Consider the following 26135-nt stretch of genomic DNA (forward strand, 5'->3'; position numbering starts at 1 on the left):
GGATTGCCTTTGGAGGAAAGTCGGGTAGTCATGGAGGTAAGGTGATACTGCTGAGTCACATGCAGGGGATGGAGCCATCTCTGTAGTCTCTCTCCCCACATGCCAGCTGATCAACAGAGAAAGAACCCAGAGGGTGGCCCTTTGTGTGCCTGACACACTGAGCAACAGAGGAGCACCCCAGCCAGCTTCCCTGGTGGCTCAGACAGTAAAGTATCTGCCTGTTATGCTGGAGACCCAGGTTCAATTCCTGGGTTGGAAAGATTCCCTGAAGAAGGGAATGACAAGCCCCTCCAGTATGCTTGCCTGGAGAATTCCATGGATAGAGGAACCGAGTGGGCTACCGTCCATGGGATTGCAGAGTCAGACATGACTGAGCGACTAACACTTTCACACTTCATCACCACCCTAGGGGGACCTTTGAGTGCCTTCTTTGCCAAGAAACAAGGAAAGGACCAGCCAGGGAGGCCCTTTGAGGCTAGAGGCTGCCAGAGGTTAAAAAAAAAACTCTTAATAGTGCCACAGCTCCTGCACCTGAGGCACCTGGCATCCCTGCACACTTTGTGCCTCCAGGGTGAGAGGGTAACAGGCAGGAAGGCTAGGGGTCTCCAGACGGAGGAAATAGGCTGCAGGTGTCAGACATTTTTTCTCAAGCGGCAGGAGGAAACAAACTACACGTGACACATTTTTTTCCCCTTCTCTATACAAAATTATATATTTTGCATATATATATGGGACTTCCCTCACAGCTTAGTTGGTAGAGAATCTACCTGCAATGCAGGAGTAAGTAAGTAAGTAAGTAAAGTTGCTCAGTCGTGTCCGACTCTTTGTGACCCCATGAACTGTAGCCTACGAGGCTTCTCCCTCCATGGGATTCTCCAGGCAGGAGTACTGGAGTGGGTTGCCATTCCCTTCTCCAGGGGATCTTCCCAACTCAGGGACAGAACCCGGGTCTCCCGCATTCCAGGCAGACACTTTAATCTCTGAGCCACCTTGGGTTCAATTCCTGGGTTGGGAAGATCACGTGGAGAAGGAAATGGCAACCCACTCCAGTATTCTTGCCTGGAGAAGCCCATGGACAAAGGAGCCTGGCAGGCTTGTCTATGGGGTCGCAAGAGTCGGAAATGACTGAGCGACTAAGCACACACACACACACACACCACCCCCACCACCCCCATCCCCCGATAATGGCTCAACAAACCAGTATGTTTTACTCATACAATTGTTCTCCTAATCTATGTTAATGAGACTATGTATTTGTTTGGATGCCTTTATTCAAGATTCCTGTCAATCATTTTGTGGCCTGGGATAACTCACCTTGTGCCAGTGTTACCTCAAAATGAATGTTGTGGGTGAGGGGTCTGGTGCCATTCTCTGAAGTTTTGAGACATTTCCTTTCTCTAATTAGCAGCCTGCTAGTAGGTGTACATATATATTATAACTTCCTGCTAAAGACCAGCAGGGGAGCACTCTTTCTGCCCCCCTCTGATGTCTATGTGAGAAGTCTTCTGTCTCTTTTATACTTTAATAAAACTTTATTACACAAAAGCTCTGAGTGATCAAGCCTCGTTACTGGCCCTGGGTTGAATTCTCTCCTCTGGAGGCCAAGAATCCTTGCATCTTTCATGGCTCAGCAACAACCTTTCAAGGGTCCTCACAATCCAAGCAACTATGCTACCTCCACACTTGATCCCTACTGGGGCAGAGCTGCCAGAGGCTAGAAAAAACCCTAACATACCTCCTGTGTCCATGGCCACAGGCTCCCCTGTGCTGCCAAGGTCGCCATGATCCAAGTAGCCACACCACCTCCATGCTTTATCTTCTCTGGGACAGAGTGGCCAGAGGCTAGAAAAACCCTAAGAGCACTATATCTTCTGTACCCGTGGCCACCAGCTCCCTTGCGTTCCTAGCACTGCCAGGATCCCCATAATCGAAGCACCTCTACACCCGGTCCTCACTGAGGCAGACCCAAGTCCTCCAAGGCATCCTCAGGAGCAGACTCCTGTGGACGACTCACATTCAGAGGTGGGGATAAAACCACAATCAAACTGTGGAGGCAATGTAGCTAAGGAAGAGGGTTGAAAACCTTTCACCTTTCCACCAGCTGTACAAACTACAGATTAAACCTACACAGTCAAGTAGGCAGACTCTGTGTGTATGGAATATATAAAAGGAGAATGAGAATTCCCACAAAAGAAAATGCCTAACTCTGGCAGCTGTGGACATTGGAGGCAAGAACATTCAGGAATAGGGCCAGATTATAGAGTCTGAGCTGTCCCCACAGCAGGTCCAGAGACCAGCCCAGTATTGGAGGGCTTTCTAGGGAGGCAGAGGTGATTCATAGTAAGGGAAACGATGCTGACAGTTGAGATCAGAGAAAAACATTTATTATTATTATTCTGATTCATTCTGTAGTTGGTTCTGGAATTTTTTTTCCCCTGTTGCTATGGTTGTTCATTTTATTATTAACTCTATTTAAGCTTTGGAGAACTTTTTTTTTTAATCACACTTTGTATTTCCTTTATATACTTCTACGTCTATGTTGTCTTTTTGCAGTTTTATGGGGTTTTTTCTTTTAAAAATTGCTTGTTTATTTTTCTTATTGTTCTCTTCCTGGTATATTCTTTAATATATATAATTTTGTTTTCATATACTTCTACTTAACTTTGCTTTTCCATCTTTTGCCTTCCTTTTCTTTCACCCTGTTCATTAGTCTGTTTTTTTTTTGTTTGTTTGTTTTGTTTGTTTGTTTTTTGCTTTATTCCCCAGTTGGCAGTCTGCTTTTGTCTTGTTTTCTGATTTGTGTTTTGTTTTTAATTGGTCGAGATACCGTTTTTGGTTTCCTTTGTTCACCACCAGGGCACTCTTATATTTTCTTTTATTTGGATTGTTCTGCGTGTGCGTGTGTGCATGCACCTTTGTTTTTGACATTTGTCTGATTTTGTATGTACTATTTGGGATTCATTTTTTGTTTCTTGTTTTCTGTTTTGTGTGTTTGTTGTGAAAGTCAGTCACGTCCGATTCTGTGTGACCTCGTGAAACTGTAGCCTGCCGGCCTCTTCTGTCCATAGGATTCTCCAGGAAAGAATACTGGAGTGGGTTGCCATGATCTTCTCCAAGGGATTTTCCTGACCCAGGGATAGAACCTGGGTCTCCTACATTGAAGGCAAATTCTTTACCATCTGAGCCACGTGGGAAGCCCTGTGGTTGTTTCAGTCCTCTTTAATGCCATAACAAATGGCTTATGGAGTCTTGGTTCCCTGGCCAGATATCAGGCCCTGAGCCTTTGGAGTGAGAGGGTTGCATCCAGGACACTAGACTGCCAAAGAACTCCTGACCCCATGAAGTGTTAATCAGTGAGAACTCCCATGAAGACTTCTACCTGTATCCAGGACCCAGCAGCACCCAGTACAGGATTCTTCACCCAAAGAACAAGCAAAACAAAACAAACCCAGTCATCGGCAGACCAGCTTCCAACAGACACCCAAGAATACCACCTTACACAGCCTTGCCCATCAGAGGGAAAAAACTCCCCTCCTCCCCTCAGAAGGCAGGCACAAGTCCTTCCCAACATAAAGCCTACCACTGGAACAACCTCACCCACCAAGGGCAGAAACCAAAAGGAAGAAGGAATACAACCCCAAAGGCTGGGAAAAGGAGACTCAAACACAGTTGTCATGACGGTATGGTACTGGCACAAAAACAGAAATATAGACTGATGAAAGAAGATAAAAAGCCTAGAGATAAACATACACACCTATGGGCACCTTATCTTTGACAAAGGAGGCAAGGATATACAATGGAGAAAAGATAGTCTTTTCAATAAGTGGTGCTGGGAAAACCAGACAGCTACCTGAAAAATAATGAAATTGGAACACTTACTAACACCATACAGAAAAATAAACTCAGAATGGATTAAAGACCTAAATGTAAGACCAGAAACTATGAAACTCTTAGGAAAACATAGGCAAAACACTGTTTGACATAAATCACAGCAAGATCCTCTATGACCTACCTCCTTAAATAATGGAAATAAAAACAAGTGGGACCTAATTAAAAGTTCTTGTACAGCAAAAGAAACTAAAAACATGGTGAAAAGGCAACCCTCAGAATGGGAGAAAATAATAGCAAATGAAGCAACTGACAAAGGATTAATCTCCAAAATAAATAAGCAGCTCATGCAACTCAATACCTGGAAAACAACCTAATCAAAAAGTGGGCAGAAGACCTAAGCAGACATTTCACCAAAGACGTACAGATGGCTGATAAATACATGCAAAGATGCTTAACATCACTCATTATTAGAGGAATGCAAATCAAAATTAAAAACTACAATGAGAAATCACCTCATACCAGTCAGAATTGCCATCATCAAAAAAATCTACAAACAGTAAATGCTGGAGAGAGTGTGGAGAAAAGGGAACCCTCTTCCACTGTTGATGAGGATGCAAATTGATACAGCCCACTATGGAGGACAATATGGGGACTCCTTTAAAAACTAGGAATAAAACTACCATATGACCCAACAATCCCGTTACTGGCATATACCCTGAGAAGGCCATTATTGAAAAAGACGCATGTACCCCAGTGTTCATTACAGCATAATTTACAGTAGCAAGGACATGGAAGCAACCTAGATGTCCATCGACAGATGAATGAATAAAGAAATTGTGGTACATATATACAATGGAATATTAACTCAGCCATAAAAAGGAACACATTTGAGTCAGTTCTAATGAGGTGAATGAACCTAGACCCTATTATACAGAATGAAATAAGTCAGAAAGAGAAAAATAAGTATTGTATATTAACACATACATATGGAATCTAGAAAGATGGTACTGATGAACCTATCTGCAGGGTAGCAGTGGAGATGCAGACATAAGAGAACAGACTTGTGGCCACTGGGGAGAAGGAGAGGACTGGATGAATGGAGAGAGTAGCATGGAAACATATATGCTACCATATGGAAAACAGATCACCAGTGGGGATTGGCTGAATGACTTAGGGAGTTTAAACCAGTGCTCTGTGACAGTCTAGAGGAGTGGGATGGGGTGGGAGGTGGGAGCAAGGTTCAAGAGGGAAGGGACATGTGTGTACCTATGGCTGATTTACGTTGATACATGGCAGAAACCAACACAGTCTTATAGAGCAGTTAGCCTTTAATTAAAATAATCCTATGGAATACAGATTTTTTTTCTGAGCATTTTCTTGTCACGGTCACCCTCTTGAGGTGTCAGTGGCAGCAGCTATGACTTTGAAACCTTCCCTACCTCCTAAATCCCTTCACTTCCACAGAGCTCTGCCAAAGGTTTCATGAAAGTTATGTGAATTGAGAATGTCAAAGGCAGAAAAGTAAAGTACCGTTCTCCACTGCAAATATTCTCTTATTCTGAAAAATGCCAAGAAAGAAAGTTATCCTATGCTTGCTGGTTCGGGAGTCAGATTCCTTTGTCTTGGCTAGGAATTTTGAAACTGGTATTCTTGAAGAGTTTAAAAGTACGTCGATCAGTTTGAGGGAGTTCCTAAACTACTTTAAGATATAGACAAAATATTGCGTTTCATACATGTGTGCATTTTCTGGAGAGATGGCATATAACCTTTGTCAAATCAAAAGAGATTTCCTGGTGTCCAAAAAGCTATGAACAATTGGAATATGCATTTCTTCAAATTAGTGAAAGAAGCCAGAGTTTTTTTAACATCAGAACAATTGATGTTTAAAAACATGTTTTGTTTTAACCATTTCTATCCTCTAAAATTTCCTTTATAGCTTTGTGTTCTTTATTCTTTTGGGATGCTGAACTGTACTCATGTATGTATCTGTTCAAACCCCCTGTACCAGCAGCCTTTCCCCCAGCCTTTCTGGTCTGCCTTTCCTCTTTGTTTTGTCCACCTGTAATTAACTTCTTCATGGTCAGCACAACGTTGGTTAGATTTTACTCAGATTGTTTTTTATTCTATTTAATGCCATATTTTGCAGTTATAAAGTTCTTGAATTTTTAAAACTTAATTAGCAATCAGATTTGATGTTTTGTAAAGTGCTTTTTCACATGGTTGGTGATTATTACAACAATTCTGTGAATTTATTTATATTATATTCCATTACATTGACTCCCAATATAAGGTAATAAACTTAATACTATGCTTACTCCATTTATTTTGTCTTATATCCTTAAATATATTCATTTAGGGATTATACACATGTACTTAAATATATTTCAGTTTGTTTTTTAGCAATAAGAAAGTGATGCATCTTTGGTTATTGCTTAGGATATATTTGTACCTTTACAATTTTAAGATTACTAAAGAGTTGCAATATAATCTAAATTGTCAAGCTATCACCCTGACTAAAGGTGTGAAGTCCAAGACATATCATGCTGAGGTGGGAAAATGCTGGTGTAAAGAAAGAATAGAGACACCATATCATTGAAGGGCAAGAATATTAAAAACAAAGTAAGAGAATAATTTCTAGGGTTTTAGCTTATCTTGTTATAATAGAAACTTTTATTTTAAAAATTTTATATCATTTCTTTAGGACCATCCAAGGCACCAAGTTTCTGGTATAAGATAGAGCCATCTCATGCTCATGGCACTAGATCTGTACAACTCAAATGGAAGGTAAGAAAAAAAAATTGACTATATCCTTTTATCTCATATAAATATGTTTTATATGGTATGAGTGGGGCTTAATTTTTGGTATCAAATAGTATTTGATAACTTTAATAAAAATGCAAAGCTTTATATATACTAAAAAAATGGTTCATAAACTGCTAGTGATACCTCATAGATATTTCAGCATAATTCTGTGAAAGTTCTATAAGGGGCCTGTGTTTTATCGAACTTTCCTCAGTGCCTCAAAAAATAATTAACATTTGGGGTAGTCAGAATGTATGCTGGTAATAGGAAATAAAGTTGTTGTGCACTCCATAAATGGTCATGAATGGATCATGCTAAAATAAGGTAGAAAATAAAATATTCAGACTTAAACTAGTTTAGGCCAGCATACCATCAGTGAAGAACTGTATAGAGAACTAATAGCTAGCAGAATGGTGCTACTTTCCCTCTTGGTTGAAGCCATGGTTTTACTCTTCATTCAGTGTGTAGTAGTTTCCCTTCAGTAGTGAGTTCAAAGTAAGGTTGCCAGCCCCTTGCAATTAAATATTTAGAGATTTGACAGAATTTATGAACATGAAGAAGAACATTACCTTTATTCAAGATTTGTGAAATATGTTTTAAAAGTAAATTGTTTTATTACAGACATTGCCTCCTTTTGAAGCTAATGGAAAAATTTTGGATTATGAAGTGACTCTCACAAAATGGAAATCACATTCACAAAATTACACAGTTAAAGACACAAAACTGACAGTAAACCTCACAAATGATCGCTATGTAGCAACTCTGACAGCAAGAAATCTTGTTGGCAAATCAGATGCGTCTGTTTTAACTATCCCTGCCTGGGATTTTCAAGGTTTGTCCCTAAGATGGAGCCTCACTTACAAATGGTAAAGGGTAGTTAGGTATGGACAGGACTCCTGTAAAAACATAAGTATCCTAAGACTATGTCCTCAGTATCTACGGTGGTTAAATTTTTAGAAATCAATCAGCAGCCAAATCGTTCCATCATTTTGTGGTTCACTTAAACTTTGCAACTTAGTTCGTTTAAGCATTTTATGATTATTTGTCTTTTTTAAAAATATATTTTTTAGGTTTGAGGAACTTATTATATACATTTAACTTAAATATATTATTTTTTATAGCTTTATCTGTAGCTTTCAAAGAAGAAGAAAATGCAGCTTATATACACAGAATACTTGAAGAATTTTGGGAAAGGAATTAACATTTGAAAATAAATTGACTGTTTATAAATTAGTGCTTTTATTCATGTAAATACAGTTTAATCTTATGTGCTACAAAAACATGATAGCAAGATAGATCACATGGTTATGAAAATGAATGTAAAATATTGGAACTTCAGAGTTATAAATGTTCATTTATCATATCAGTATTCATACTTTGGTTTTTTTTTTTTAAAGCTACTCACCCGGTAACCAGTCTTAAAGCATTTCCCAAAGATAACGTGCTTTGGGTAGAATGGACTGCTCCAGATGAATCTGTAAACAGATACATACTTGAGTGGTGTGTGTTATCTGATAAATCGCCCTGTATCCCAGAATGGCAACAAGAAGATGGTACTGTACATCGCACCTATTTAAGAGGTATATCTTGCTAGAAAAACTTAAGTCGATGTCCTTTTTCTAGTTCTTTGGACAGATTTTTCTTGTACTTTTCTGCTTTGTAGGCTTTGTGGTCCATTGAAAAGACGTCCAGTTTATCATTGTTTCTTACTAGTCAACTCTTGTTTACTAGATTTGTGACTCTCAGCAAGTCACACTTATTAACCTCACTAAACTTCAGGGTCTGTTTATAGACTGCTGCTGCTGCTGCTAAGTCGCTTCAATCGTGTCCGACTCTGTGCGACCCCATAGACGGCAGCCCACCAGGCTCCCCCGTCCCTGGGATTCTCCAGGCAGGAATACTGGAGTGGGTTGCCATTTCCTTCTCCAATGCTAAGTGGGGTTAATACTATCTTCTATAATACTCTCCTGTTGTTTCGATCATAAAAGGAATGCTCACAAAACTGTAAAGTAAGAAAAATACAAGGTAATCCAATCTCTGCTCCTAACTAGTATGTTCTCTGTACCTGATTTAACTTCATCCTTTGATGAGAAAAATTTCCCTGAGCATCTGGATGGCTGGTTAACTTTTTATAGCTGTTGAACAAGAGAAGCAGAATCAGAACTTAGATTTTCTTATCTTTTAAACTGGAAGTATTAATGAAGGACAGAAAGTAAGAGCTCCAGTATGGATTGCTCTCATTGCAAGTTACTACTTTTCAAGTAGCTTTAAAGTGATAGAACAACTTTAAACAGAAAGCAAAGCACTCAGTTTGTATGCGTGTAAAGAGGATAACCATTAGAATTCAGCTACAAATAATATGATTAATCATAAGAAAGCTGTTAAAAAATATGCTGTTTATATATAGCCATAAAGAGCTTTATTCATAACATAGGCTGTTTGGCCTTCATTAACCCATTATTTAACATATAATTTTACTAATCCCACTTGTCTAGTTTATCAGTCTTGTCCAAGTAAAAGCAAAGTAGAGCTATAGAGGAAATAGATTGGTAATAACTGGACCACGGGTGGCATACATGCTCAATCATGTCGGACTCCTTGCAACCTCCTGGACTGTAGCACGCCAGGCTCCTCTATCCATGGAATTCTCCAGGGTGGGTTGCCGTTTCCTCCTCCAGGGGCTCTTCCCCACCCTGGGACTGAACCCGCATCTCTTGCATCTCCTGCATTGGCAGGCAGATTCTTTACCACTGGGGCCACCTGGGAAGCCCTAGCTGGACAATAGCTGGACAGTAGAGCAAAGGCTCTGGAGACCTTCAGTTTGTGCAAGTATTCCCACAGAGTTCAGTAGGCCTGGTAAAACATCACTGTATAAGCAGAATATAAAAATTATCTTCCTGATAATATTGAATCATTAAGAAAATGACTATTTATGAAGACAAAGAAGCATATATAACTTCATGAATAAACAGTTAAGGAAATGTAAGTTCCTGTTGAAGGTATAAACTGCACTTTATAAACAAAAATAAATTTTGTTGTTATGTGCTAAAGACATAGATTACTTTGTTAATTTGGAAAGATTATAAATAAAGGAAGTATTTAAGATAATTTTTTCTTTTAAAATTCTGTTGTTGTGGGAAATGATACTTAATTCTCTTTTTCCCCAGTCACCTGGCCAGCCACAGCCATTTGTGCTTTCCCTAGCTCTGATTAGTGACATCTTGCTCATAGGCAGGTCTCAATTAGGTAAAATGTACAAAAATTGTCAAACTATAAGAAAGACCCATTTGATAAATCCTGATTATAAATGCAGTCATTTGTTACTTTTATTGACAGTATAAATATTTTTATTCACTTATTGGCAATAAAAATAACCTTTTATTTTCATAAAGATTTACTGTTAAGCTTGAATCTAGTACACAAAAGGCAGTGTTTACTTAAAAAGTTGTAGTTTTAAAAGAAAGTTCAATGGTAATCATTTCATAATGCAAGCAGATGTCAAATTATTATTTAGTATACCTGAAATTAACATTGTATATCAACTGTACTTCAATTTTAAAAACATAAATGAATAAATAAAAGAAAACTCAGTGGTCATGAAATTATAATTTAAAAGTAAGTAATAGAGTTAATTTTTTTTTTCATTATAAGGAAGAAAATGCTTAATCTACTATTCTTACTTTAGGAAACCTAGTAGAGAAGAAATGTTACTTGATAACAGTTACTCCAGTATATGATGATGGACCAGGAAGCCCCGAGCATATAAAGGCATACCTTAAACAAGCTGGTAAGTCCAGCCCTACTTTCTTTGAAAAACCATTGCATTTTGTACTGACAAAGACATTTATCCTTTTTAAATAAGGGTATGTCTCATGTTCAAATAATTCCATGATAATGAAATTTTACCAAGTTGTAATGGTTTACTAAATTCTTATGCTTTTCAGTTAGTAAATACCTTATTCTGTTTCAGCACCTTCCAAAGGACCTACTGTTCGGACAAAAAAAGTGGGGAAAAATGAAGCTGTCTTAGAGTGGGACCACCTTCCTATTGATGCTCAGAATGGATTTATCAGAAATTATACTATATTTTATAGAACCGTCATTGGAAATGAAATCGGTAATAAAGCTATATCAGTTATTAAGAATCAGGTGTTTTTTCTTAGGCTTTTAAATACTAATTTAAGTCTTGTGTTTTTTACATCTTAATATAGCATTTTATGCTCAGAAAAGAGATACCTGAAAATATGCTTTATGGTTGCCTTCATGATCCTACTAAAAATACATTGTTTTCTAGTTGAAATATGGTTTGATTCCTTTTTCGTGTTCTCCCAGTGTCAAATATAGGCCAAACCATGCAAGAGTAGTTGGTTAAAGTGCACTTACTGCTTTCTTCTAGCTGTGAATGTGGATTCTTCCCACACAGAATATACACTGTCCTCTTTGACTAGTGACACTTTGTACATGGTACGAATGGCAGCATACACAGATGAAGGTGGAAAGGATGGTCCAGAATTCACTTTTACTACACCAAAGTTTGGTAAGGAATAATGATGCTTGAGTTTTCCTTTTTTCTCTTTTCTTTTAAAAATTTAATCAGACTAAAAATGGGCTTAACTTACATGCTAAAATTTTGTTTAAAGTGCATCTTTGGATTCATATAAATGATGTGTTCATAAATTATGATTTTTGTTTTGTTGTTTGGTTATTTCTTTAAACTGCAGAAAATTTTTTCCATACTTTGCTGTTGTTTCTTCAGCTGCTTCTAATTTCACCTGTACTCTATAAATCCCAAAATAATTTGTCTATCTTTCTAAACGGGTTCATTTTTTTCACTGGCAAAACTTGGGTATGGTCTTGCTTAGTCAGACTGGCATGGAGATGCTTCGGGAAGTAACATCGCATTGGCTGCCCAAGGAGAACCCCAAGTTCAATCTTGTATTGGTTGGTGATGGTGGTGCTGGAAAAACTACATTCGTGAAATGTCGTCTTACTGGTGAATTTGAGACATATATAGCTACCTTGGGTGTTGAGGTCCATCCTCTTGTGTTCCATACCAACAGAGAACCGATTAAGTTCAATGTAGGGGATATAGCTGGTCAGGAGAAATTTGGTGGACTGAGAGATGGCTATTATATACAAGGTCAGTGTGCCATTATAGTGTTTGATGTAACACTGAGAGTTACTTACAAGAATGTGCCTAGCTGGCATAGAGATCTGGTATGTATGTGTGAGAACATCCCAATTGTGTTGTGTGGCAACAAACTGGATATTATGGACAGAAGGTTAAGGCAAAGTCAGTTGTCTTCCACCAAAAGAAGAATCTTCAGTACTGTCACATTTCTGCCAAAAGTAACTACATCTCTGAAAAGCCCTTCCTCTGGCTTGCTAGAAAATTGATCGGAGACCCTAACTTGGAGTTGGTCGCCATGCCTGCTCTTGCCCCGCCAGAGGTGGTCATGGACATAGCCTTGGCAGCACAGTACAAGCATGATTTAGAGGTTGCTCACACGACTGCTCTTCCAGATGAAAAATGATGACCTGTGAGAAAGTGAAGCTGGGGCCCAGCGTCGGAAGTCTAGTTATATAGGCGACTGTCCTGTAATGTCACTGGTGCAGCGTATTTGCCACATTATTACGTAGCTAAGCAGAACATGTGCCTAATCTTTGGATGCTGAAGGAGAACTGTCATTCCCACTCCTTTTCATTTAGAATCAGGATAAAGTTGTATTTTAACTATCTTAAAAAACTTGGGTATAGTCTCTTCTCTTGTTCTTCCTTTAATGGGCAGGTTGCCTGGAGAATTCCACGGACAGAGGAGCCTGGCGGGCTATAGTCCACGGGGTGGCAAAGAGTTGGACACGACTGAGCAACTAACACACACAAGCTGTAAAGACTAATCCACGCTTGTAGTCTCATTTCCGTACCTCCAGCTCAGTTTTTAACCTGCTGAAACCAGATTTCCACGCACCCACAACTCCACTGAAGCCTCTCTGCTGTCACACATGGAAGACCTCTTAGTGGTCCTGTCCAGTGCATGCTTTTTAGTCATCTTTTTTCCCTACACTTGCCAACATTTGATCCTTCCTATTGGCCTGTTCATCCTTGAAACAGTCTCTTCCTTTGGTGTATTTTTCTAGTAGCACCCTCCTGAGTCTCCTCCTTGTGTGGTACTTTTTTCTTGGTCTCCTTTTCTGCTCTTCTAAATGTTTTGTATTCTCCAGAGCTCTGTTCCTGGCACTGTTTTCTTATCTTCCATTTCAGAGTCCCTGTCTAAGACTTCAGCCACCCTCTCTTGCTCTTCCCAAACAGATTTCTCTTTCTTTGTCCATGTCACAGCTCTTTGTCAAACCCAGAAATTTAGGGGTAGTTGGAGTAAATTTCTTCATCTCGTTTTCACTTACATAAACTAAAGTTCAGTTGCTCATGCTTTCTAATTGCTGCTTGTGCATGCCCTTTCATAATCTCTTTCTTTGACCCTAAACTTCTTTTCATTTTCCCCACCTTTATGTCTTTTCCCAGTACATTCCCCTATACCTTTTGTTGTTCTGGCTATTCCTATGGCCTCCCTACAGCAGACTTAAAATGCATTCTTTCCTGTAACTACTACATTTTGAATCATTGTTAAATTACCTTATTTTATGGTAATTGTTTTTGTCATATCCAAGCACCAACACAGTGAATGATAAATAGTAAGCTCCATATTCCTTGTTGGTTGAATGTTTGCTGCATGAGCAAATAAGTGGATAAGTGACTACTACATAAGATAGATATTCAAAGATCCTGAGCTTTTCTGTGATGGCCAATAATGAATACAGTCTGTGGGATAAGATTTGTGGTGACATGTTTGTAGAATATATATGTAACAAATATAGGTTTCCACCTCTAACCAAAAGTTGAGCATTCCTCTGAAACCTTTCATAAGCCAAAATGGTTTAGAGCAGAGTATCCCCCACCTTTGGCAAGTTTGCATTATACTGCTTCATTGTCATGAAAGACCTACATTAAATACAGTAACAAGCTTTTTTTATACATTTATTTTTGTTAGCAAAAACAGACAATGTAATTTATGAAAAAAGCTTTTTAGTATATTAGTGTAAGTCTTTTGTGAAAGTGAGATGGTAAAATGGGAACTTTCTGAAAGTGGGGGCACACCTGTAATATTTGAAATAAAACTTTGTGCCATGATCTTTAGAAAAATAAAAGTAATTTAAAAATGTATGCTGTTGACAAAAGTAGTGTTCATTATAAGGAATTTAGACGATTCGGTAAAATACAAAGATGAAGAAAAATCACTCCTATTCCCTCATCCAAAATAATCTTTTAGTGTATTTATATATCCTCCTAGTCTTTTCTATGCATACATTTTTTTCCCAAAACTGAGATCATACTTAATATTGCTTCATCCACTTTTCCCTCTGACCTATTGTTTTATGGATCCATTATACCTACTCCACATGGCTTTGACTTTGCCCTCAAGGACCATATAGCTTAGTTGAAGAAATAAAGTATAAGTAAACAATACAGAGAGCCATTTGAGCCATGCTACTAGTAAATAGAGCAAGCATTTAAAGTTACTGGTAGTGGGAAGTTTTCACCTTCAGAGATTTTTGTGGAGAAGACAGTACTTGAGCTTTGAAGTTAAGATGTGGACAGATAGGAAGAAGAAAGCATCCTGGAGCAGCATGAGGGAAAGGCCCAAGGCGTGGAAGCTGAGGAAGAAGTTCAGCACCAGTAAAGGACAGGTTCTGCCTGAATTTGATGTCATGTGTATGAGAATCTTAGCATTCAGGAATTAATATTCTCCAACCTATAGTTTATTCCTCTGACTGTTTAGTTCCTGTTATGCTTCACAGGATGTAAAGTTACTTACGAAGGGATATGCGTGGTGGGAAGGTAAGACTGAGTAATGTGTAGCTGTTGTACTACTTCCATACAGTTCTCCTGTAAAAGACCTAATTGAAGGAGGGTTGGAGGAGTTTACCAGAAACAACCAAATCATTAAAAAATCTCTAATATAAATTATCCCAATTAGCGATTCATTTGATTACTAAGCTCTCTTTCAAATTCAGAGAGGGATTCATGTGGTATTTAGGAATCTGAGGCTTGCTGCTTTTTAGATGATGATATTCCTACTTCTGCCACTCCTTGTGCCTGTTAAGGTGCTCCTAAAATTCTTAGCCCTGTATCAGTAAATAATAATTAAAATTTTACCTGAAGTTTACATTTTTATTCCTTACAGAAAGTTTTGTAGTTCAGTTATTGAAATCATTTAGAGCTTTTCCAATTCCACTCCTAGAACTCAAAAGTAAGTTTTGCTAAGATTCTGCTGAGTGCAGATGATAAATGTAATAGTTAGGTTTGAAAGCTCTTACCAGGTATATTATCTATCCCATAAACTGAACTAATCAGTTTTATTCCCCCAACCAACTTCTATTTTATGTATACTTTGTGTTCAGGTTACCATGACCTAAGGTATAAGCAACTAGGATATGATTTACCAAGGGGGAGGGGTGGGGAGAGAGAAATACCTTTAAGTTTGAAACGGTTGTGAAAAAAAAAGTTAGGATGATATTTCATCTTTTCAACAGTAACCTGGTTGGAAAGTTGCATTATTTGTCTGTAGCATTTGTGTCAACAATTATTTTCCTTCTTTGCCCTTTTTGTTTTTTAGCTCAAGGAGAAATTGAAGCTATTGTTGTACCTGTTTGCTTAGCCTTCCTATTGACAACCCTTTTGGGAGTTTTATTCTGCTTTAATAAGCGAGACCTGTGAGTACCCTTGTTCATATTTTTGCATTTCCCCCCACTTCTATTGGACCTATAATTTACATTAAGTGAGATTCATCCATTTGAAGTGAACAGTTTGATGATGAATTTTTGTAGCTGTGTGTAGATGTTTAACCACCACACTTAGGATGGAGAACATCTCCATCACCCTGGAAGTTTCCTCGTTCTGTTTTGTAGTCTGTCCTCTCCCTCAGCCCCTGGCCCCAGCAGTCAGTGATCTGTGGTCGTATTTTTGCCTTTTCTAGGACTTCACATGTATAGGAATCAAGTAGCATGTAATTTTTTGTGTATGATGTCTTTCACTTGACTTTTTTGAGATTCATCATATTGTTGCATATACTAATATTTTTCTCCTTTTTATTCCTGAATAGTATTCTATAGTATAGAAAGATCAAAATTTGTTGACCCGTACATCTGTTATGAAAATTTAAGTTGTTTTTCTTGAATTTTGGCTGTTGTGAGCATTCACATACATATCTTTGTGTAGGCATAGATTATCATTTATCTTGAGTCAGTATTTAGCAGTGGGATTGCTGGATCATATAATCCAGCATTAATGGATGCATATTTAACTTTATAAGAAACTGTCAAACTGTTTTTCAAAGTGGCCATATCATCTTGTATTCCCACCAGCAATGTGAAAAGTTCCATTTGCTCGATATCATCCCCAGTTCTTTGTACTGTCAAGGTTTTTAATTTTAACTGTTCTTCCTCAGGGGTTTATAGTGCTGTCTCAGTGTGATTGTAACTTCTGTTTCCCTGAGGACTAGTAATAGATATTTTCATGTGCTACCTTACATCTTCTTTTGTGATATGTCTTGAAATCTTCTGTCCATTTTTAAATTGGGTGATTTGTTAATATTGTGCTTTAAGAGTTCTTTATATATCTTGTTACAAATTTTTTGTCACATATGTTTTACAAATTCTAGACTGTGGCTTGCCTTTTTGGTTTCTTAACTGTGATTTCAGAAAAGCAAAAGTGTTTAATTTTGATCAAGTCCATTTTGTTAGGGTTTTTATTTTTTAATGGTAGTTGATTTTATGTCCTTTTTATGAAGTCTTTGCTTAACCAAGTGTCACAAATATGTTCTCGTATATTTTCCTCTAGAAATTTAATGATTTTAACCCTGTGCTGTGATCTGTTTAGAATAAATTTCTGTGCATGGTGTGAAGTCAGGTTAAAGAATTTTTTCCATAGATACCTAGTCATTCCAGCATTATTTATTAAAAAGACTGTCTTTTCCTGTTGAATTGCCTTCAACCTGTACCAAAATCAATTATTCGTATAAGTCTAGATCTATTTGTGGACTCTTAATCCTGTTCCTTTGTTATATATGTCTGTTGGTGCTGATACCACATGGTCTTGATTTATTATAGCTCTACAATAAGACTGGGGACTTCCCTGGTGGCTCAGACAGTAAAGTGTCTGCCTACAATGCGGGAGACCTGGGTTCGATCCCTGGGTCGGGAAGATCCCCTGGAGAAGGAAATGGCAACCCACTCCAGTATTCTTGGCCTGGAGAAATCCATGGATAGAGGAGCCTGGTGGGCTACAGTCCACGGGGCTGCAAAGAGTCAGACACAACTAAGCAACTTCTCTTTCAATAAGACCGGGTAGCAGAATTCCTCCAGTATTCTTTTTTTTTTTTCAAAATTATTTTTTCTAGGTTCTTTGCCTTTTCATATAAAATTATCAGCTTATAAATTTCCCTTAAAAATCTGTTAGAATTTTTAGTGGAATTTTATTGAATCTATACATCAGTTTAGGGGAAAATGCAGTGTAAACATGAGTTCACATGTTCATGAGTCACATACATCTTTCAGTACATGAACATGGTACATTTCTTGTTTCCTTTTGCAATGTTGCGTAGTCTTCAGGCTATGTTAAATTTATTCCTTCCTAAATATTTTTTTATGCTGTTATAAATGGAATTTACATGTTTTTATTTTCTAGTTGTTCATTGCTGGTATATTGAAAATTGATCCTTTTAAGCATATTGGTCTTATATACTGAGATCTTGATAAATTAATTTATTGTAGTCACTTTTTAGATTCCATAGGACTTTCTGCATATACAGTCATGCTGCCTGCAAGTAAAGATGGTTATTCCAGTCTTTATACTTTTAGTTATTTTTCTTATTCTACTGGCTCAGACCTTCAGTAAGTACAATGTTGAATAGAAGTGTTAAGAGCCAGCATCTTTCCATTCTTCCCAATCTTAGGGGAGAGAGCATTCACTCTTTTTTTTTTTTAGAGCATTCACTCTTAACACTATTACATGTTATATTAGCTGTGAGTTGAGGAGGTTCTTGTATTTCTGTTTTGCTAAGAGTTTTTGTCATGAATGGGTATTTAATTCTGTCTAATGCTTTTTCTGCATCTGTTGAGATGAGCTTATGATTTTTTTTTCCTTTCATAAATATGGTGAATTTTATCATTGATTGTCATATGTTATATCTTGCATTACTTGGAATTTGCTGGATTCGGTGTGCTAACAGTTTTCGTATTTTTATGTTAAGAAGTGGTATTGATTTGTCCTTTTTTTGTGGTATCATTGTTTAATTTTGGATTCAGGGTAATACTGATTATCTCATCAGATGAATGCCCTCTTAAAGTTAATCAGTACATATTACCTCAATTTTCTGGGAGTGTTTGTATAGGGTTTGTATTATTTCCTCTTTAAATGTCTAATGGAATTCACAAGTGAAGCTGTCTGGGGCTTCTCTTTTCTTTGTAGGGAGATTTTTTATTACAAATTGAATTTTTTATAAGTATAGGGCTATTAAAGTTTTCTTTTCCAGTCTGCTTCAGTAATTGGTGTCTGTCAAGGAATTCCTTTTTTTTGGTTGGTCAGTTTATTTAGGTTGTTAACTCTGTTGCTTTTTCTGTTATGTCCAGACTTCATAGTTGTTCCTGCCGGACAATCTGTTAGGATCTTACTACCCATTTTTATTTTTTATTTGAACTTATTCTCAAGGTGACTCATTTCCTGTGTACTTACATACACTTGTGAATGTCTAATGTTGTGGTAGGTACTATATTAAACATATTTAAATAGGTTTTTGATGAAGGATATCTTGAATTAATTATTTTTATGTTGGCCTTTTCTTCCTTGTGAAAAATCATATTTTATCTTGTACCAGTGTGATAATTTATCATTGTCTGAATTATTTTAGTTGGAAATTGAACATTTTGGGGTTTTTGTTTTGCAGAGAAGGTGTGCCACAATGTTTTGTACCCCTGGCTAAAGTTTTTAAGTGGTTTTTATTGCAGAATTTGATTTCAGAGATTTTAAAAAATTGAATACTGATTATCAGCTTTAGTCTTATAATCAGTTTTTCTTTAAGGATAAAGATTCAGATCGTTATGCATTTTTAAATAGTATTTTATTCTGTTGGTTACAAGAAAAATGATGTTTTTGTTAGCTTTGGAGTACAGTAGGTATTTTTTGTTTAGTTGGTTTTATTCTTAAGATTTAAATGATCACGTGTATTACAAGCGGTTCTCCATAAGCAGTATTTCTTTCCTCTCCAGAATTAAAAAACACATCTGGCCTAATGTTCCAGATCCTTCAAAGAGTCATATTGCCCAGTGGTCACCTCACACACCTCCAAGGGTAAGAAAAAATGTTTCTGACTACTTAGAATGCACGAGTGTATTACGATATATTTGTAGAGTTTAAGCAAAAAACAATCGGGCTGAATTGAAAAGTAAATGAAAATAAAATAGTACATAAATTAGAATTTTAGTCAAAATTAAAAATAGCGCTTGCATATTCTAGGAGTTTATTATCACCATAGCATATTTGTCTTTATATTCCTAATTCTGTTTAGTATACATTAAAAATATTTGACTGAACTTGTAAGTTGAAAGCCTAGTGTTTTAATATAGCTATGTGATAATTCTGTTGTAAGATAAGCATTTTAGATTGTATATTAAAATCAAATTTAAGGTCTATGATTTTAATATGATTAAGTGACTTCTGGAAGCCTATAATAAATTTCTTAGATTTCCTTAAAGGAAAGATTATTTGTATTTTTTACTTCTGACAGTCCTTCATAACCTATGAAACCTGAGTTTGATTTTTCTTAATGTTTTCTTCATTTTTCTATCCAGTTAATCCTAGGCTGCCTAGACTAGGCATGAAGTATTTTACTTCTAGACTTTTGTTACTGTTGTTCAGTCCCTAAGTCGTATCCGACTCTTTGCAACCCCATGGACTGCAGCACACCAGGCTTTCCTATCCTTCACTATCTTCTGGAGTTTGCTCAAATTTATGTCCATTGAGTTGGTTAGTTTATAAAAATGTAACACCCCGACAATATTGATTTGGAATTCTGAGGAAATGCAGTCTAATTCTTACCTTTTAGACAAATTTCACAAAATCCATGATTCAAGAAGTTAGCAGTGACTTAGTGATATAGATTATCTTTGCACTATTAAGTTACTGAGGAGTTTCAGAGATGCATTTTGTGACTTTTAACTAATATGTTATATATAATTATTTCAGATTTTCTAAATGAATGTGTATCATAGGTAATAATTAATTTTCTGTCTTCCTTAGCATTTTAATTCAAAAGATCAAATGTATCCAGATGGCAATTTCACTGATGTAAGTGTTGTGGAAATAGAAGCAAATGACAAAAAGCCTTTCCCAGATGATCTGAAATCTTTGGACCTATTCAAGAAAGAAAAAGTTAATACTGAAGGACACAGTAGTGGTATTGGAGGGTCTTCGTGCATGTCATCTTCTAGGCCAAGCATTTCTAGCAGTGATGAAAATGAATCTGCACAGAACACTTCAAGCACTGTCCAGTATTCCACAGTGGTACACAGTGGCTATAGACACCAGGTACCATCAGTCCAAGTCTTCTCAAGATCTGAGTCCACCCAGCCCTTGTTGGATTCCGAAGAACGGCCAGAAGATTTACAGCTGGTAGATAATGTAGATGGCAGTGATGGCATTCTGCCCAGGCAGCGGTATTTCAAACAAAACTGCAGTCAACATGAAACCAGTCCAGATATTTCGCATTTTGAAAGGTCACAGCAAGTTTCCTCAGTCAATGAAGAAGATTTTGTTAGACTTAAACAACAGCAGATTTCAGATCATATTTCACAGCCCTATGGATCTGGGAAAATGAAAATGTTTCAGGAAGTTCCTGCAGTGGATGCTTTTGGTCCAGGCATTGAGGGACAAGTAGAGAGATTTGAAACAGTTGGGATGGAGGCTGCAGTTGATGAAGGAATGCCTAAAAGTTACTTACCACAGACTGTGAGACGAGGTGGCTACATGCCTCAGTGAAAGACCAGCTCCTGTTACATCCTCAGAAATGCCTGTAAAGTAAAGCTAAAAATACTTTATCTGTGATTTCAGATCTTCACTCGCTGAAGATGATCATTTGCCCTTAAGGACAAGAATGTACTGTCCTGCCACTTGGGCTTTTTCCATCCCAGTATATCTGGGATTCAACTTTAAGCACTACATAAACTGACTTCATCCTCTGAATAGCTGAATGACTTTGTGCTGTTTCAGGATGTTTGCACTGAAGAAAAACAAAGCTTATCTAAAATTTATAAAGTGAAACTTTTTGTTTTGCTGTCTAGAAAACAGAGGGTATTTAAGTTAAAGCTAGTCATAAACAGCTATACTGATTTTAATGAGAATAGTCATTGAATATCAAATCTTAGGGAGAGAATTAACAAAAATTAGAGGAGCAAGGTCTTAGACCCTCTACTTTAGCTGACAACATAATTTAAAAAGAATCCAGATGATACAGCTAATATGAGCCCAGCTTTTGTTGTCTGCCAGAAAAAATTTGGGTCATTTATAATCGTACCAACATGTAAGATATTAATCCTTTTCCATTGGTAGTGACTCTGCCAGTTGCTGGAGAAAAGGAATTCTGTTTTAACACAGCAAAATAAAAATATTAATTTTTGAATATTAGACAATCAATAATTAAGTAAATTTTCAAACATTTGCTTTCTATTGTTATTGACAGCCTTTGAAGATACAGTTCACAAACTCAGCAGAGTGTCCGGATAAGAGCTAGGAATGAGTATGACAAACTATCTCAAACATTCTATACCTATATATAAACTTTATTGACCTTTCTTTTTAAGACATCAGAGAATTTGGTTGATTAAGCACTTTATACAATATATCTTCACCTTAAACTGTGTTTTGACTTAATACTCTGTTTTTCAGTAGGCCAAGATTGAGTTTGTTTTTTTTTTTTTCTAGTAGGTATCTGAAGCAGACTAGTAAGTTATAGGACTTGGGCGATACTCACCAAAACAAAACACCACCCCCAAAATGTACATGTTGATCTTAATAAGTATCAGAGTTAGCAAATATCCTTATTGTAGAGGCACTTAATGAAGAGAATGTCTGCCAGCCCTGAGGTAGGTGGAACTTAGTTCTACATGATAATTAGGAATATTTTAAACCTCTTCCCACATGTTCTCTTCTTCAGGGGGAAAGTGAGTTGAGCCTCCAGAGTTTAGTGCTAAACTCACTTTCACATTCACGTTATCCTCTACCCACCACCTTGACAAGGAGGCAGGGGCTGAGTAAGAAGAAATCGATCATGTATTGACTACTGCTATCAAGTAAGTTTGTTTCTCTGCCATATTTAAGATACAAAAGCCAGGGCAACTTAAAATATTTGCAGAGGTTATTGAAGAATAAAAGGTTGAGAAAATTTAGTGCACATTTACAGTTGAGATGTAAGTCTGCTCACTGCTCTCTCATCAGTATTGTTCACAGTAGATTTCCTGTTGCGCTTTCTCCTTTGTATTCTTGCCTAACAAGTCGGAGTTCTTTCACATGTCTGGGCTTTGTGAGACAGAGCAGATGCTGTGTTCTGATATGTCCAGTTCTTCTTTATGCAAAACCAGCGTGAGACTGGCAGACTGTCAGAATCATGAGGAAAAGTAGGGACAGACCCCAGACTCACACTCTACAAGGTTAGCACCACCACCATTTAAGCTGGCCATCAAAGGCTGGTCCATATCAGGAAAGGATTGGTCTTGCTAAATGTCAGCAAATTTATATCTACTACATTTTTTTCATTTCCTCAAAATAAGTGGTCGTGTTGTTATAACCATGTTTAGCTCTGACCTTCCTCCTAACAAATAGCAGTGTCGTGAAGAACATTCTAGTGTAATGATCATACATGGGGGGAGGGAAATTATAAAATGTGAACTCACGATCTGAAGGAATGAGAACAAACAGTTATTTAAGAAAGGACATCATTATAAGTAGATTTGTATGTTGAAACTTAACGTACAACATGGTGCAGCGAGTGAATGCCCTCTAACCACAAAAGCACTTTAGGCATATTAAGTGGATGTTTGGATACTGTGCAAAAATTCATTCAGGAAATATTTATATACATCTTTGCCCCAAAAGAGAAAAGCAGTCACGAAACTTATGAAAATTACTTTCATAAGGCATGTCGTAGAATAATCTGTTTTGATACATGTGAATTATACTTTAGGTCGGCAGAGAAATTAGGTTCATTTATGTGAAAATTAGACTATGTTTAAGATAGTGGGTTTATTACTCGTTAAATATCTAGTATCCAAAAACTTGATGCAGTTACCCTCTTGTAAGATTGAAAATAATAATCAAGCATATGTTACATTTGTTGTTACTGTAATTTGATTATTCATTACTGGTGTCTTTGATACCTTACCCTCATCCTTCATAAAAGCACGATGCTAAATAACTCATGGAAAACTATCAGACTTCAAACCTACTAAAACCTTACAGTTTAACCCTTTTTTTAACATGGATCATTCATCGCTGGGGAATATACCCAACACATGAGTGGAAACAAGGGAGAAGGCAGAGTCATTCACGTGTGTTGTGCTCATGTGTTCCTCACCTAGTTGTTTAACTTCAGCCTTTTTCTTTGATGAGAGATTTTTTTTTAACATGTGAAGTCATCCAGTGACCCTAGTTTATTGTGAAAACATTTATCTATGAAAATTCACATTTAAAGTGGAACATCTAAAATCGCTCTATAAATATCAAGTTTTAAAAAGATGTCTTTTTTCTGCTCACATAGTTAAGTAGTTAAATAATCATGACGTAAATTTAGAAGTAGATAATTATATAGTATCATTCCCTAAAATATTTCTGTTAACTGGCATGTATTGACTATACATCAAGTAGGAAAGCTCTTCCTCTATCCCATTATATTCCACACCAATCTCTTCCTCTGGTGTCAAGAACAAATTATATACCTTATACTTCTGTTTGTTGAAATGGGTAAAATGTCAACATAATAAGCTACATAAAACTTAAAAGTTCAGTTGTTTAAAAATACTGGGATAACTCTGTTGTAGGCTATATTCGATTCTGTTGCCCTCTAAGATTACTTTTAAATTTTTTTTGCACTTTTTCTGTAAACTAAAAGAATATGAAGCCATACAATGGCAAGATATTTAGGTTTAAGAAATTTTAAACCAGCAAACTTAACAGCCTAGTTCTTTAGACTGGTCCTTGATAGCAGTTCCTTTCAGGCTATTTATAAGCAGAATTTAGATGCAAGTCAAAACTTTCCAAATCCAAATACTGATCTTTGGAGTCAGTCTATTCTTTTTTCATTGTATATTCTACTTGTACATGTATTCACATGATATTCTAATATACATTGCATTAAAAATGAAAAGGTGGCTCTGGATGAGCTCTTTTGTTACATATTTGTTCCTAAATTTTTAAAGGCTTTTTGTAGTTAAAGCAGGTTAGTTTAACTTAATTACCCAGTTCTTTTTTACACTTGATAGATCATGATGAAAGTGCATTTGAGGCCAATGGTGGTAGATCTTACAGACCTTTTATCCCTTAAACATAAGCTTTGACAATGATAACTACGTATTTCAAATGCTATTACATGAATATCAAAATGTGATATGTCAGAAATAAAGGGATAATTTAAAGGTGGATATTTGAAATTTCTTTAGTCTTAGTATATATGTATGTTGAATAGTATACTCTAAAAATAAGTGTGCAATTTGCTAGTTCTGCAATACAGTGGTTAGCATTAGGTATGTCTCCTCTTTATACCCTGGCTATGTCCCGTTTAATTATAAGTGCAATCCTTTCAAGTTCACTTGCCTTTTGACCTTGACCTACTCTTACTTCATATAGAAGGCTTGTCTAGAAAGAGTAGTGTGTATTTTTATTTTTGCAGAATGAATTGCATGTGCATATCATAACTACAGCTATTGTTTTTATGTTGACATAACTAAATGTTCTCTTATATATCAGCTCTAATCCTTTAAGTAAATGTAATAAATTCTTACTCAAATTTTTTCTGGGTGTGGTCACTACCATTTGGTTTCATTATACATAATATTTAAGGTAACTTTATCATTGTTGGTGTTGAGGCTTTAATAAGCTTGGTGCTTTTGGAGGGTTCTGTGGTTTCTGAATTCCTCATTTAACATAATGGATCAGGATTTAGAAGAAAATCAATACCCTACCTCAGCCTTAATATAGAATAGACTTGGAGATGGCAAATTCATTTATGAGTTTTCTGGACTTACAAGATGATTTCTAGAATCCCAGCATCTCACCTCCCATTGGATATTTTTCAATGGGTTGCCCGTGAAAAGTACAGAGGTGCTGTGCCAGCTTGTGACCTGTCTGTACCCACACCCCCCTGGAGTCTTGTCACAGTGAGGCGTGAAGCCGATCGATCCAGCTCCACCACCACTCCCCTGAGCTTGCTGAGTATAGTGTATAAAAGTACTACTTCCACCTGGAAGGAAATCTGAACTACTAGATTTGTGTAACTTCACATTGTGATTTTATCTAAATATGCAGGGAGTGAAAAATTCACTTAACTTCATCCTTTCACACATATACTAAAGGCTGCAGAAATAGCATCTCAGCCTTGGGCTTTGTGTTTGTGTTAATCTTTGGTTAGGTCTCTTACAGGCTCTTACAGCATGACTTCTTTGTGATACTTCTTGTCTTATCCTAATTTATATTATGGGTCAGTCCATCCTACTGCCAAAAAGGCATTCCGTTTTCCTGGCCCAGAGACAAACAATTTTAACTTCCGGTTTAAATTTTGTTCTTAATATACAACCTTCCTTCAACGCTCTCAGAATATAAACAGAAATAGTACAACTGTGCTCTTATATACATATTTGCATTGCACGTGTGCTCTGTCATGTCCAACACTTTGCGACCCTGTGGACTGTAGCCCTCTGGGCTCCTCGGTCCATGGGGATTCTCCAGACAAGAATACTAGAGTGGGTAGCCATTCCCTTTTCCAGGGGATCTTCCTGACCCAGAGATCGAACCCATGTCTCCTGCGTTGCTGGCAGATTAACCACTGAGCCCCCTGGGAAGCCCAGGTACATGTTTCATTGATGAGTTGCTAAGTTGTTTCTAACTCTGCAATCCCATGTACTGCGGCACACCAGGCTTCCCTGTCCTTCACATCTCCTAGAGTTTGCTCAAACTCAAGTCCATTGAGTCGGTGATGCCATCCAACCATCTCATCCTTTGTCACCCCCTTCTGCCATCAGTCTTTTCCAGCATTAGGGTCTTTTCCATGTTTCAGTTCAGTTGCTCAGTCATGTGTGACTCTGCGACCTCATGAACTGCAGCACGCCAGGCCTCCTTGTCCATCACCAACTCCCAGAGTCCACCCAAACCCATGTCCGTTGTGTCGGCAATGCCATCCAACCATA

At 37.2% G+C, this 26135-nt stretch overlaps 1 protein-coding gene and 1 pseudogene across 1 annotated transcript in view; both read left to right on the top strand.

The window, feature by feature from the left end:
- Positions 1-24739, top strand: part of IL6ST (interleukin 6 cytokine family signal transducer) — a 68687-nt gene extending 43948 nt beyond the window's left edge. Inside the window, exons 8-16 of the mRNA XM_069556512.1 lie at positions 6533-6615; positions 7255-7465; positions 8031-8213; positions 10319-10420; positions 10604-10750; positions 11030-11170; positions 15305-15401; positions 18954-19035; positions 19984-24739. Coding sequence (XP_069412613.1) covers positions 6533-6615; positions 7255-7465; positions 8031-8213; positions 10319-10420; positions 10604-10750; positions 11030-11170; positions 15305-15401; positions 18954-19035; positions 19984-20721 — 1784 coding nt within the window. The 3' untranslated portion in view covers positions 20722-24739. The remainder of the gene's footprint in view (positions 1-6532; positions 6616-7254; positions 7466-8030; positions 8214-10318; positions 10421-10603; positions 10751-11029; positions 11171-15304; positions 15402-18953; positions 19036-19983) is intronic.
- LOC138421991 (GTP-binding nuclear protein Ran-like) lies at positions 11411-12232 on the top strand (annotated as a pseudogene).
- Positions 24740-26135: the final 1396 nt, after the last annotated feature.

This window comes from Ovis canadensis, chromosome 16 (assembly GCF_042477335.2).
Source record: "Ovis canadensis isolate MfBH-ARS-UI-01 breed Bighorn chromosome 16, ARS-UI_OviCan_v2, whole genome shotgun sequence".
Classification (NCBI taxonomy): Eukaryota; Metazoa; Chordata; class Mammalia; order Artiodactyla; family Bovidae; genus Ovis; species Ovis canadensis.